At 41.8% G+C, this 15143-nt stretch overlaps 1 protein-coding gene across 5 annotated transcripts in view; it reads left to right on the top strand.

Annotated features, from left to right (window-relative positions):
* Positions 1-15143, top strand: part of adamtsl5 (ADAMTS like 5) — a 62751-nt gene that overhangs the window by 21347 nt on the left and 26261 nt on the right. For all 5 annotated transcript variants that reach the window (XM_015953967.3, XM_054732536.2, XM_070554748.1 and 2 more), the window contains one exon: positions 11655-11730. In XM_015953967.3, coding sequence (XP_015809453.3) covers positions 11655-11730 — 76 coding nt within the window. The remainder of the gene's footprint in view (positions 1-11654; positions 11731-15143) is intronic.

Below are 15143 nucleotides of genomic sequence, written 5' to 3'. Positions count from 1 at the left end.
GGCTCACCTTTTATCCATTTATGTTGTAACTATTTTCTATTGTTCTTTATTTGTTTTGAGTAAAAATTATTTCACCTTTGAACTTTGAAATATGAAGTTATAGTTTTCACTGACCAAAGAACCGAGTGTTTGTATTCATCAGAAAACAGCACGGTGCCCTAACTTTACCAGAGGCAGACGGGTGATCCACACCTGTTTGCCTTTAGTTAATGCTGTATGTAATTTGTCTGGTGATTAATCTAATTTAGGTTTTTTAGAGTCCTGCGGGTGGTGTTTTATTACCTCTTCTCTCTCATATAAAAAGAGCGACGGATGTCAGTCAAAATAAACAACCAGTCTTGTGTTGATTAAAGACATTTCCCTCCCGGTGCCCTGGAGCGGTGCACTAATGTGCTGCTATAATCCTAATGAGAGCAAGGGGAGGCGGGCTGACCCTGCTCACCGCTGCAGGACCCCATCCCCACCCCCCCGTTGTTCAGAGAGGGGGTGGCAATCAGTCAGAGACCAGATCTGCTGCCTTCGCGTTTTCCAAAAATGAAGCCAAAGATCAAAAGAAGCTAAAAATTTGTTCCCTTTGTGGATTTTTAAAAATCTCATTCCTCAGGTCCAACTGAATGAAAGTTCTTCTCATAACCAGCATGTTCCCATGGTGACTGAGTTAATGGAGCTGATCGTGTGAACTCATTTCCACTTATATTCATCTGAACTGTCTTTGAGTGGAGCTACAAGGATGGAAACTTCCTGTACTGACAGAGTCTGATGTAACAAAACCCTCAAAAGGGAAGTGACATCACCATTTACAGACAGTGGTCCCTCGTTAATCGTGGAAGTTACGTTCTAAGAATAACCCGCAATTGGCCAAATCCACAAAGTAGTCGGCTTCATTTATTATAGCTATTTTTTGGCTCACACACACAAAAACACACCTGAATGTCCGTTTCTCAACTATTTATTTTCCAGCACACGTGCGTGGATGAACGGCTTTTTTTCCACACACTCACTCCAGCTTTTCAGGCTCTCGCTGCCTCGCCGTCACGTTGTAGAGACCGGCGTCTCCTACTTCTATAAAGACGCAGGAGCGCTGATTAGCCTACTAATGCGCTCCATGGCACAGCACGCTCCCGCTCTCCTCTCCTCCGCAGACGTGCTCGTCCCAGCGCAGCACCACAATCTTTAAGGCTGTTAAACACCTCACTACACACTTTTATCAGACAGCATCAATATTGTCACACTTTTCTTTCTTGTTTAAACACTCTCCCAGTTCAAATCTTTTTACCTTTGGATGCACAATGCGTTGTAAAAAAGGCATGCACAACGTCACAAAAAAATATCTGCAAAACTGCGAGGCTGTGAAAGGCGAACCACGGTTTAGCGAGGGACCACTGCATACATTTTATTTTGTCTGTATCGGATCTGTTTGTAGTAAAATGTCTCATGATCTACTGGACATATTTTAATTCAAATTTAAACAAATTTTAATTGGTGTTATGTCAACAGCTGATTAACCTTTGGAGTCAACACAATTAAAGATGGCCTCCACAGCCAACAGACCTTGAAAAACACAAAGTAGGGACGAAACTCACTCAGCTGCACTGTATGTAGCTAATGTTTGGTGTCCCACTTGCTGAGAATGAGTCATATCAAATCTTATCAAAGACTCTATGACAATTAAAACAAATCATCCAATCTTCAGTACTTGTTAGAGAACAGAAGATTGAGCAGGATTCTTCTGTTGAAGTCAACCATGTTTTTCTGTCACCAAACATGAAATGATGCTAGTTTAAAGTTCTGGCCTGAAACAAGGTTGTTGATAACATTTATTTAAGGAATGGTGGGTCCTTTATTAGTAATGTTGTCAGGGAAGACAGAATATAAATTATGATTGGTTATTTGAATGCAGAGCTAAACTGCCATGACCTGCAAAACTGACTAAACTAAAACGCTACTTTAGGAGTTGGTTGGTTGGTTGGTTAGGGAAAACTCTTTTAAGTTAAAACTACGTCATTTAAACAGTCGCCCCAAATCCTTGCAACTAAGATACTGGAGATGATATGAATGTGCAAGTATAAGAGGGCCTCTTAAGTCCTGATTTATTTGCTGTTTGCCTCTTTCAGTCATTGTGACCCTCTTTGTTCCTCTGATAAGAACTCCCCCATGTAAGGCCATGACGGGAGCTAAAGGCGGCTAGATGGGATGGGCTGCTCAGCCGAGTGTGAGGGAGCTGTGTATCATTTAATTGGACAGGGCAACTTACTGACCTGGGACTGAGCCAAAAGTGAACTCCAAAAGCTTTGGATCAGCTCTGTGTTTATGGCTCAGGGGGGAGATAAAAGAGACAAAAGAGGCTGAGCGAGATGGATGACAGTCAGGCTGGATGCAGGATGGGACTTGGGAGGTGAGGGTTCAACAAAAAGAAAAGGAGACACGCTGAGTGCTGTGAAGTTTTCCACCATAAGTGTTAAGTAAATCATAGTCACCATCTCAAAGTGGACTCTTAATGAGTGACACACTGCAGCTGTCATTGCCAGGAAGCAGACCAAAGACAGAGGCTTTCCTGGAATGACTACTCAAACAAAACATGTCGTGTCTTTTGATAAGTCAGATGGAGAAAAGGCTTGGAGAACCTGTCCCTTTGTTTCCTCAGCGTTTGTAGGAAAAACTGAGATGATTCAGTTTACAGAGAAAACACACATACTTAGCATAAAGCTCTGAGGAGACTGTATCTGGTAGTGAGTGACACAGAGTGTTGGTACAACAGCAGGCGCTTTGGACTCAGTGTTGATGCACAAATATCATAATTGGTCTAGATATTCATCTAGTAGTCTGGCACTTAGTCACCAACAAAGATGCCATTGTTTCCCTATTATCACAGTAGTTTAGATCAGGGGTCTTCACGTCACACGTCACTCACGAGCTGCCGGTAGCTCGCGAAACACACGAAAGTCAGTCGCCTGGAAGCAGCCAGTGCGCCATCCTACCTTACTTGTAATTAATGACGAATGGATTTTTAGAATAATGGCAAGCTGTCCTCATTATCTGCAATATCTAATCTAAAATTAGCCTTTTGTGGATGTAAAATAAAAATCAGATTACAGCATAAACCTTGTAGCAAACATGTTTTACTGGAAATACACAGATTAGGTTGATCAGGTTGCAGTACGGATTCCGTTTCTGATCTCAGTGGCTGCAGGTGGACGAAGACGCGCTTCTAAAGAAGACGGGATGTCGGTTAAACAGACCCGGTTTCAGAAAAACATCCTCAATAAAAAAATCTGGGCCACTATAAAGTCCTATCTGCAGTAACAGCTCGTTAACGCAAATTATATAATGTTTGTTTATTAACACATGATGAACACAGGCTTCTCCTGTGATTTAGTTACAACAAACTTCCCTCAACAGTTTCAGCTGATTTTCTCATTTAGTAATAAAACATGATTTTTAAATATCTCTCTCTTTCTGCTCTGTTGCACACAGCTGTCAGAGTCATCATTTTACCTGCAATTATTGAAGCAAAACTTTGCTTTCATGAGCAAAAACCCATTAAAATTATTAATCAGGAAAGCAGGAAGAAATGTTATTTCTGTTTTTACATTTTTACTTCAGTTCAATTTAGAATTTAGTGTTTTCATCACGTTTAGTTTGTATTTTACTTAAAATATATTCTACTTTATTCATTTTATGAGAATTTTTGTGTTGCATGTTTGGAAAAATAATCATAACACAACAATTACTTGAAAGGTTTTGTATTAAATGACATTTAAAGAACATTAAATGTTTTTTAAAAGGCATTCTGTAGTTTTTAGAAGTTTTTCTTCATTTATGACAAAACTGCTGAACACTATGAAAACATGACATTGCTGCTTATAGGCTCCATTCAGGCACAGGGTTCAGAGACTGAACAGGAACAGGTTAGATGTTCCTGTGCGCTGAAAATGTTATGTTACTGATCTATTCTAAAAAAATGTTGAATAATTCACATGAAGTAGAATTGTAATTCATTATCTGAAATTGCACAGTTAAATCTGATTAGTTCTGCTTACTTGAAAAACGCATGCAAACAGATTACACTTAAAATAGTGACTAGGTAATAATGTGTTGGACCTAATGATACTTACAAGTGAAATGAACTTAATTACAATTTACTCTAACCCCGGCTTTCCACAGGAGTCGTCAGCAGCACGTTACTGCAGCAGCACGTCATAGCTGCTAATAGGAACCGCTGTGGTCAACAGAACCTTTTCTACTGGAGCCGTCGACAGCCGTCAGCAGCGCGAGTCGGCCGCGTCTCAGGAGCAGCATGTCGCGGCCTTTACGCGCCGGTTCTATTTTCCACACGCAACGCCTCTGAAACGGGTCAAGTTCGACATTTTGGGGGAAGGAAAGACAGGAAATCGGACGCGGAAATGGAGAGAAGCTACCGAGATTTTCAGAATAAAGAACGTACTGCCTTCCGGTTGCTTTACTTTTATAAGAAGTTACTAACTGTGCGTCCCCGTGAGAAGTTATCACCTAGCTAGCGGTCTCCTTTGTTTTTCAGGTCCGTATTGGCGATTATAAAACGGACAGAACATAAAAAACAAACCATGTTGTAGTTTTCTCCTGCTTGTTGTTGTGTTTACTGACGAAGTCACTCGTGTGACTTTGTGCTCTGTCAGTGACAGCTGCTCCCCTGCTGCTTCGCGTCTCGTGGGAAGGGCCAAGCAGCAGCTTACGTGAGCAAGACGTGCTGCTGCAGTAACGTGCTGCTGACGGCTCCCGTGGAAACCCGGGGTTAGTCAAACTAGTACAAAGTACTTGGAAATTTGTTCACTGAACTAGTTTTTCTGAGTTGTATATACTTAAGCTTTAGTCAACTGCAAGCAAAATTTTCGGTACTGTACTAGTTTGTCTTAGGAATAGTTACTTGCATTTAAGTATGTTTTACTTTTTATACAGGAAGAGGTTCAAAACATAATTACCTAGTGCCAAGTACTTATTATTTTAAGTGCAACCAATTTGCATGCTTTTTTTAAGTAAGTAAGACTGTCAGAAATTAGTCCTGCTTATTTGAAAAAATAAAGTAGCTTCAGCTGAGTTTGCTGTGTAACAGCCACACTGAAAAACAAACTCATGCCTTAAAATCCTCATGACTGTAGACAGCCAGTGAGAGAGGACCACAAGGAGCAGAGGCCTGAGTGTTTAGTGTGAACCTCGCGCTACTTCTTTACTGTGGCAGTGGAACGGCACTGCGGTCCCCAGCCTCCTCACTTACAGTACCAGCATGACACAAGTAACACCACATTAAGGTTTTTAGTACTTGACTTTTGCAGGTAACTAAAACTCGAACCCTGTGTGACAATAACGTATACACCATGAAGTTCAATTAACTTAAATGTGCTAGTAGAAGAAACTCACACCATGTAATATTACTCAGAATAAATAGTGGCATGTACTTCTTTGATATTCAATTAATGTTTACTTTATAAAATCTAGTTAGTTGCACTATTTAGTACTGGTGACTTGTCTAAAGCAAGTGATGAGTACTATTGGATTTTACAGTGACCTCTCAACTTTAACATAAAGTCAAGTGTAAAGTGGGCAGGAATCATTCACTCCTAAAGGCGTCTCACGTCAAATAATTTTTCATGGATTTTCATCATCATTTCTTTATTTTTTGCAATGAAAGATCGTTAACAGGTGTGCACAAGTTAAAAAATAAAGCATCGAGTCTTAAAAGCATGCACGTTTGTCCCCCCCAATAACGTGGAGATGAAAAAAAAAAGATTTTCAAATATTTGACTCGCGAGTTTTTATTTTGAAAGTTACCGCAGACTTCTCACCGACACAGCCCCTCCCCTCAGAGAGTCAGACAGGCTGGCTAAATTAGGGTGACCATACGTCCTCTTTCCCCCGGTCATGTCCACTTTTCACTCTCTGTCCGGGGCGTCCGTACATTGATCAAAATGTCTGGTTTTTCATCCAGGAGCAGGGATCGAGTTATGGGGGGCTAGATATCTTTCAGGGAAAGATCCAGTTTCTGCCTATATTACAATATTTACGGACTCTCAGCGTAGCAGGGATTCTGTGGAACGGAGAGGACGCAGAGCGCTGATCGTTGGTTCGCCCGGCGCACGATTCTCAAGGTGGCACAACAAAACATCAACACATGATAGTTCATATCTGTTTAAATCCTCTGGTACTAGTTCTTTTAATCGTTCCTGACGTGCTCAGCCCATCATGTACTGCAGTGATTTCACCTCACTGACGCATTGAAACGCGCACACCGCTTTGCGGTCAGGAGATCCCTTTGATCTGCTCAAAAGTCACTGATGAGGTGAAAAAGTAAGAGTCCAGGCAGCAGATTTTCTGGAGAATTTGGAGGAGATGCAGGAAGATGAGAGACAGACAGAACAGGAAAATAGCTAAATAAAAAGTAAACAAAACAACGTGTTGAAAAGTAAAATAGGTAGATTTATCTCCACGACACGTTTTATAAAAGAAGCTATACACATGTAATATTTATACATCAAATTATTCTCATCAAATTTTATTTTTAAACCTTATGTCACTTTTTTCACATTAGAGATCAGATGAAGTTCAGCAGGAACCTGCTGAGGGTGAGACAGGGAGAGCCAGACCTGCTGAGGGTGAGACAGGGAGAGCCAGACCTGCTGAGGGTGAGACAGGGAGAGCCAGACCTGCTGAGGTGCTACAGTGAAGAGTGAGATGATTTTAGGTGGCTGATGAGAGGGAGATTTGAATGTGATAAGTGAACACAGTTACATTTATGTAATCCTATAACAAGTAGAGCTGGGCAGTACGGCTTAAGAATAAAATACATTTTGTACACGCTTCCTTGGAAATTAGAAAAAAATAAGTGTTTAAACTTTGCATTCTGATGCATTTAGACTGCAATTTTGGCCACTGTTGTCATGTTGTGAGACAATAGTCCAACCCACGACATACAGAATCAGTCCACGAACCAGGGTGAGAGTTTCAAAAACAATCATTTATTAAAAAGGGAAACTAAAAGAGCAGCGAGGAAGTCAAGCGGAGTTCATCGGACAGGATTCCGGTGGGGTGATCTGGAGACAGAGGGTGTTTAGGTCCGGTACAAGATGACTGATAGATATTTGGTTGGAGGGGACTTACGGTCTTGAAGTGTGGATGACCCGAGAGGGGAGTGGGTCCGGTCCGAGGACTAGGAGCCTACTTGCGGCAGGGTTCCTGAACGCTTTAGGTGGAGGGAGTTGAGCATGGAGGTTGGTGTGATCCGGGCAGGTTTAGGTGGGCTGTCGGGAGTGGGGAGACCAGGGACGTACCGAGAGACTAGTGGGGTGACGAGTTCCAGGTTGCTGTCTGTCTGAGGTGGAAGTGGAGTGACGTCTGTAGAGAGGGTGAACAGGAGGTCAAACATACAAATCTACAGCTCAAAATACTCAAAAAGGCAGAAAAACTCAAAAGCTAGTGTCTCTGAATTGGCTGTTTGGCGATACCAAAATCGAGTTCATCATCCAGCGAAGTGAAGGCGTCTCTCAGGTGCCCCTGGCCGGCTGATGAGCAGATGACCTGCAGCTTCCCCACTTCCAGACACGCCCACCTGCAGAGGGAAAACTCAAAACCAATTAGTGAGTGGAAGGAGAAAACCCCAGACCGTGACAACTGTTTTTTCTTTTGGCCACCTGAAAAATAATGTAGTTCCAGCTGTTCTGAGTGAACTGTTATTTCTTTTTCATTCTGTCAGAAACAAACAGAATGTTCAGACCGCTGGTCAGCATTGTTGGCTGATGTAGTTTAAAATATTCTGATAAGAATCAGATCATTTCAGACAGAATATTCACAGCTTTAGTCTCGTATTAAATATGTTTACACATCTCTACCCATATGAATAAGATAATAAATCCTACATTCATATTATTAAATAAAAATAAAACAGTACTGACACATAAACAGCTTTTTTATCATGAAAATGTCCACGTTGGCCGGTAATCAAACCTGGATCTGGCTGATGGGGAGCCTAAGTCTCCTCCCCTTCTGGTTTGCTCATGAGTCCTCGATCAAAAAAATAAAAATAAAATAAATAAATAAATAAGAATGTTAGTAAACAGGTCTACAAAAGTTATTTATTAAGTTAGTTGTTTCTGGGCTTTGCCTTACGCCCTGAGTCACATCTGTCAGGCTTTTCTAATCCTAGAGTTTCACCGTCTATTTTCTATCAGAAGCTACAGGAGATATGTGTAGGAGACTATTTTCATGTTCAGCCTGCATGAAACACAGAGTGATCCATTAGAATCAGAATTAATCATTACATTTATTTTTTTCAGTGAGATTGGCCTACACTCACCTAAATGATTATAAGGAACACCAGTTCAACTTCTCCTTAATGCAATTATCTAATCAACCAATCACATGGCAGTTGCTTCAGTGCATGTAGGGGTGTGGTCCTGGTCAAGACAATCTCCTGAACTCCAAACTGAATGTCAGAATGGGAAAGAAAGGTGATTTCAGCAATTTTGAGCGTGGCATGGTTGTTGGTGCCAGACGGCCGGTCTGAGTATTCACAATCTGCTCAGTTACTGGGATTTTCACCCACAACCATTTCTAGGGTTTACAAAGAATGGTGTGAAAAGGGAAAAACATCCAGTGTGCGGCAGTCCTGTGGGCAAAAATGCCTTGTTGATGCTAGAGGTCAGAGGAGAATGGGCCGACTGTGACATGGTGCATTATCCTGCTGGAAGTAGCCATCAGAGGATGGGTACATGGTGGTCATGAAGGGATGGACATGGTCAGAAACGATGCTCAGGTAGCCCGTGGCATTTAAACCATGCCCAGTTGGCACTAAGGGGCCTAAAGTGTGCCAAGAAAACATCCCCCACACCATGACAACACCACCACCAGCCTGCACAGTGGTAACACAGCATGATGGATCCATGTTCTCATTCTGTTTACGCCAAATTCTGACTCTACCATTTGAATGTCTCATCAGAAATGGAGACTCGTCAGACCAGGCAACATTTTTCCAGTCATCAACTGTCCCATTTTGGTGAGCTTGTGCAAATTATCACCTCTTTTTCCTATTAGTAGTGGAGATGAGTTGTACCCGGTGGGGTCTTCTGCTGTTGTAGCCCATCCGCCTCAAGGTTGTGTGTGTTGTGGCTTCACAAATGCTTTGCTGCATTCCTCAGTTGTAATGAGTGGTTATTTCAGTCAAAGTTGCTCTTCTATCAGCTTCAATCAGTCTGTGGTGTTGTCATGGTGTGGGGGATGTTTTCTTGGCGCACTTTAGGCCCCTTAGTGCCAACTGGGCATGGTTTAAACACCACGGGCTACCTGAGCATCGTTTCTGGCCATGTCCATCCCTTCATGACCACCATGTACCCATCCTCTGATGGCTACTTCCAGCAGGATAATGCACCATGTCATAAAGCTCCAATAATTTCTAATTGGTTTCTTGAACATGACGATGAGTTCACTGTACTACAAGCCCCCCCCCCCCCCCCCCCCCCCCCCCCCGGTGAAATGAGAGCTTCGTGCCCTGGGTGTGCATCCCACACATCTCCATCAACTGCAAGATGCTATCCTGTCAATATGGCCGACATTTCTAAAGAATGCTTTCAGCACCTTGTTGAATCAACGACACGTAGAATTGAGGCTGATCTGAAGGCGACAGGGTGTCAAACACCGTATTAGTGTGGTGTTCCTGATAATCCTTTAGCTGAGTGTATATACTGACCTATTGTCCTATCATTGATTTGTTAGATTTCCAAAAATGTGTCCCTCCCCCCCCCCCCCCCAATAATAAACTCGTTCCAACGCCCTTGCTTAAAAGTGTTATGAAGTAAACAGTTTCTGCTATTCTATGAATGTGTGACCAGAACAATGTAAGAATGACATTTAAAGGGATACTTTGCAACTTTTTCATATATTTAAATAATTTTCAGTGCTAACATGACCATTTAGAGCAGGGCTATTTGAGTTCGGGCCTCGAGGGCCGATGTCCAGCATGTTTTAGTGGTTTCTCTGGTCCAACACACTAGATTCAGTGTTACAATACAGTCTGCTTCCAGCATGTTTCCTGCCAGTTTTAGATCATGCACACAGCTGATTTGTTTAATTTAGTGATGAATCATTCCTGTAGACACTAATGAAGGCTGGGGAGACATTTCAGCTGTTAGATTAGGACAGGGCTATTCAATTCTGGGCCTCGAGGGCCGGTATCCAACACGTTTGGGTTTTAACCCTGGTTCAACACACCTGATTTCAATTATGTTTATGTTTATGTTTATGTATTTAGCAGACGCTTTTGTCCAAAGCGACTTACAAGTGATAATCGGCATGTTGCCTTTGAGGCTAACAACAACAATAACAACAACAACTTGACATCAGTCATGGAGAGGAGGGAACAAGGAGTGGACAGTAGAGAGGGGGGACGGGTGCAGGGAGGGTGCTAGTTAAGAAGATGCTCTCTGAAGAGCAGGGTCTTCAGGAGTGTCTTGAAAATTGAAAAGGAAGCCCCTGTTCTGGTAGTGCTTACCCCAGCTGTGTCCTCAATTAGTATGTGATTAACAGGCTTCTGCCGAGCCTGATGAGCTGCTGCAGGTGATTATACCACTGAATCTTGAGTGTTGGAGCAGAGAAACCACTAAAGCGTGCTGGATAGCAGTTCTCCAGGTCTGGAATTGAATTGCCCTGGATTAAGGTGTTAAACAGATGAACACACAGCGAGGAGATAGGTTTTGCTTTTGGTTCTATAAACGAACACTAAGGGGTGCAAAACGCAAGCCAAAACTGTCTAGTTCCCCTTTAAAAATATTCCATTTGGATTGTTCAGTTCAGCATCTTTCTGAGTTATTCAGAGTTTGAGTTACAGACATTGTAGGGTAAAAATTTGTATATATAATTTTTTTATCTTTAAAAGTGGTTAAAGCGTGTGTGCCAGCTGTTGGTAAGTTATGGGTATTGCATTTAACAAAATAAATCAATCTGAATCTGAAGGGTGGTCACACCGATTGAGACGGATTTACATTTCTCTTTTGTTCATTCACTGTTTTTTGTCAATAAAAACAAATGACCAACAGTTCCATTTTTGAAAGCATTCCTTGTTTACAGCATCATATCACACCTGCCCACAACCTTTGAGCAGTACAGGATGAAACTCCCTTTAACGGATTCTCAAAACATCCCACATAATTCCTGAAAAGGGGAGAAACTCTGCATTGCTGCTTTAATATCCCCCTACAAATACTAGTGATGGTGGACAAACCTGATGTCTTTGTATAATTTTATTAAAAAGTGATCAACTTACAAATGTCCACTTTCTCAGGGAACTGAGAAAGCATTACTGCTTGAATGTCACAAACCGTCTAGTACTACTAAACTACTGCTGCCGGTTCTCCAGTAACTCTGATTATAAGTGAAGTGAAAAAGCTTCATGTAAACACAGCAGGGACTCTGCTTTAGCATCCTTTATGTCAGCAGGTCAAAAGCTGGGCTGGAGGGGACATTCCTGGACGTGTATTTTGCTTGCAGGAGTTTTCAGTTGCATCACAGATTGTGTAGGTTGTCTGACCAGGGCTTTGTCCTCATGTCCTCCTTTAGCTACCGCTGCTGTAACTACTTTACACTTTGATTTGTCACACAACAACTGACAGTGTTTACCCCGGCTGTGTCCTCAGGTGGCCCTCTCCGTACGCAGTCCTGACCTTTGTTTTGCTGCTGGCTGCTCCCGGCTGCCCTGCCTCCCCACAGAGTGTAAGTTTGACCGTTCCAACATCCACGCAAATCCCTGCACAGCCGCATCCAAAATAACTCCACCTGATCCTGTAGCCCATCAGCACAGCTCAGTTTTAAGTGACATCCAAGGAAAGCTTTTTAGAATGACCAAACAGTCAAACATAGAGTTTCCATGACTTTGTTAAAACAAAACCTGATTGCTTCATAGCTAACACGTTTTGTTTAACTTTCAGTATGTATTTTAGATTTAATGTCACACACTTCAAATGCTTCCTTTATTGTGGGCTCCAACTTTTTAAGACTCACTGATTCTGTAATATAAACGGATCTGAGTAGTTTCTGTGAAGTACAGCCCCTGGTCTCAGAGTAATATACAGCTCGTTCTCATTACACGCCAGTAACACTTAGGTGGCTGGGCTCTGGAGATGGTGTGGTTTTCTTCTGATTGAGCTGGAACTTGTGGCAGTTTTCTCACAGCATCGTCCTGGATTCTCCATTTTGCTTCTGTGGGATGAATGTCACTGAGCTGACTTAACTTTTCTGAAAACTGGCCATTGTCCTTAAAGGTGTGGAACACTGAAAAACCATTGTTAAATTATTATATCTGATTATAATGTATCATGAGTTTTTCATGCAGGCTGAACATAAAAATAGTCTTACACCTATCTCCTGCATTAGCTTCTGTCAGATCCACATCACATTGTCACTTAACATTCATGGACTCATTAGTGTTAGCAACTCCACCACACAGCAGAACTCCTTCAGGCAATGTCACAAAGAAAACAGAGTCAGAGTTGTGTTGCTGTTAGCCAATCAGAGGTAAGATGTCCAAATATAAGGAAATAAGACTCCAGGTAATAATTTATTTACAATTTTATCATCACCAAGGCGCACTGATGGTTTCTACAAATGACGCCACTTTACTTTTAAATCTTAATAGTCAAAACACCACTGAGCTGTTTCTCCAAGCCTCTTTTCATTGATTTACTGCCTGTGTTCTCATTTTCTTATAAGTAATAGAGTTAAATGACATTCCTTCATTATCTAGAGAATCACATTTTTTTTCATTGTGCTTGTTTTGTTGTATTAAATCAAATCAATTATCTTGTGTGGAAAGTTCCTCCATCAGCCTCAGATTTGACTCTAAAGACTGTTTCCCATCTGAGATTTTGAGATTTATTTATTTTATCCAGTCATAACAATGCATATAAGACACATGAAAAAGAAAATAATTTTCTAATAATGATCATAATAATCATTAACAAAAGTCCAACTTCCTTTTGTAAATAAGACAGTTTCTTTAGATATAATTTATGACCGAAATGGTACAGGCTGAAGTTAAACTTATTTAAGCCTACCCATTAACTCATTACAAGAAATCAACGGTGTCATAAATATCAACAGTTAATAACAATAGTTATTACATACATCATCTTGGATTCAACAAAATCAATCAAGAGGTATAAACGTGTGACAAACCTAATTTTGTTGTGCTTAGTAATTACTTAAAGAGTTATTTTTAAAACACTTTTTGAATATTTTCAAAGAGCACGATTTTTTAAACTGTCATCACTATGCTGTTTTCTATCTACCTTCTGCCTCTGGGCAATATCCTGAATCAGTATGGCCTGAGCTATCACATTTACGCTGATGACTGTCAACTATGTGTAGAAATGGATGAGAAGAAGGCGGGCTCGCGATTGGCTGCATGTTTAGATGACGTGAAGGGCTGGCTGGCATCCAACTTAAAGTTAAATGAAAAGAAGTCTGAGTATATTGTTTTTGACCCCCGCAACCACCATAGCTCTCACCCTGTTTGCGACCTTTTAACTCTCAACCCCAAACAGTGTGTGTCAAGTCTCGGTGTAAAGATGGATGCTGGACTCACAATGGCCCAGCAGATAAACTCCGTAGTGAGGTCTTGCTTTTATCAGCTTTGCCACCTGACTCGCCTCAGACAAATCCTAAAACGGAGGCATTTGGAGTCAGTCATCCATGCCTTCATTACCTCTCGCCTTGACTACGCAAACGCCCTCCTCGTTGGTGTTCCGGTCTCTGCCCTGAATTGGCTGCAGGTCGTCCAGAACGCTGCTGCCAGGTTCTTGACGAATACACACCGACGTAGCCATATTACCTCTGTCCTGGCACATCTTCACTGTCTCCCTGTCATTTTCAGAGTACAGTTTAAGCTATTGACTTTTGTATTTAAATCACTCAACGACCTGGCACCTCCCTATCTCTCTGACCTGCTCACTCCATAAGTACCCACGCGCACGTTGAGGTCGGCTGACCTTTTGCTGCTGTGTACGCCGCGGATGCGATACAAATCGCGGGGTGAACGAGCATTTGTGCATGCTACCCCAAAGCTGTGGAACTCGTTGCCTATTGGAGTTCGGCAGGCTCCATCTCCGGCGGTTTTTAAATCTCATTTAAAGACCCACTTTTACGATTTGGCTTTTAGACAGTGACTCGTTTTAGTGTTTAGTGTTGTGTCATTGTTTTAATGTGTTCTTAGAATTCATCATGTTTTATCTGCTTTTGATTGGGATTTTTATCTTCTGTTTAGTTACTTAGAATGGTCGCTTTTGTTTTAGCCTGTGCAGCACTTTGGGCAGCTCCCTGTCACGATCCGCTCCTACCTCCCTCTGACTCCTGCCCCTGATTAGTTTTTATTGGTCTCACCTGCCCCTTGTTAACCTGCCCATGTGTTCCTGATTGTTTCCCTGTGTATTTATACCTCCCGTCTTGTATGTGTCAGTGTCGGATCATTGTTGTTGTTTTATTGTTCTCATCCTTCCCGCTGTATCATCCGCTATTAAATCCATTTTTATGTTATCCGTGCCTGCATTCCTGCCTCCTGGTCAGCTCCACCACACATGGTCCACCGCCACCCACACCTCAACGTGACACTCCCATGCTGCGTTTTAAACGTGCTATATAAATAAACTATGGTATGGTATCATCAAGGCTATTCCCTAAACTCACTCTCTTACTGAAATACGTCTTCTTTTTTTATTGGTTCTAGTTTTCTTTATTTTGAAAATCCCAGTTCTTCTTAGACAATATCCTCCATCCCTGTGTTCAAACGTCTTGTGGAGATAAGGTGGAAGATTAGCATGATATGCCTGATATACAATGGCCAGAGTATGCAGGCCAACAATATCGTGAAATTTTAGAATTTTTAAATGGATAAAGATAGTGTTTGTTGGTGCATTATAGTTAGCATGACAAGAGGCATGATGGGAGATTCTAAAATCTCATCCTTCCAACTTTCCCTTCTTCAGTGTGACATAAATTTTTATTTCTGAGTTGAAATGAGGGGATGAGCTGAACTGTTAAGGTCAAGGGTTGCGTTCATTATTCTAGAAGCCAGCTCACCCCATCTCCCACTGTTATCAACGCTAATGTGACCAGCTGAACACTAATGAGGG

This window comes from Nothobranchius furzeri, chromosome 9 (assembly GCF_043380555.1).
Source record: "Nothobranchius furzeri strain GRZ-AD chromosome 9, NfurGRZ-RIMD1, whole genome shotgun sequence".
Lineage (NCBI taxonomy): Eukaryota > Metazoa > Chordata > Actinopteri > Cyprinodontiformes > Nothobranchiidae > Nothobranchius > Nothobranchius furzeri.
This window is presented reverse-complemented; position numbering and strand designations above follow the sequence as displayed.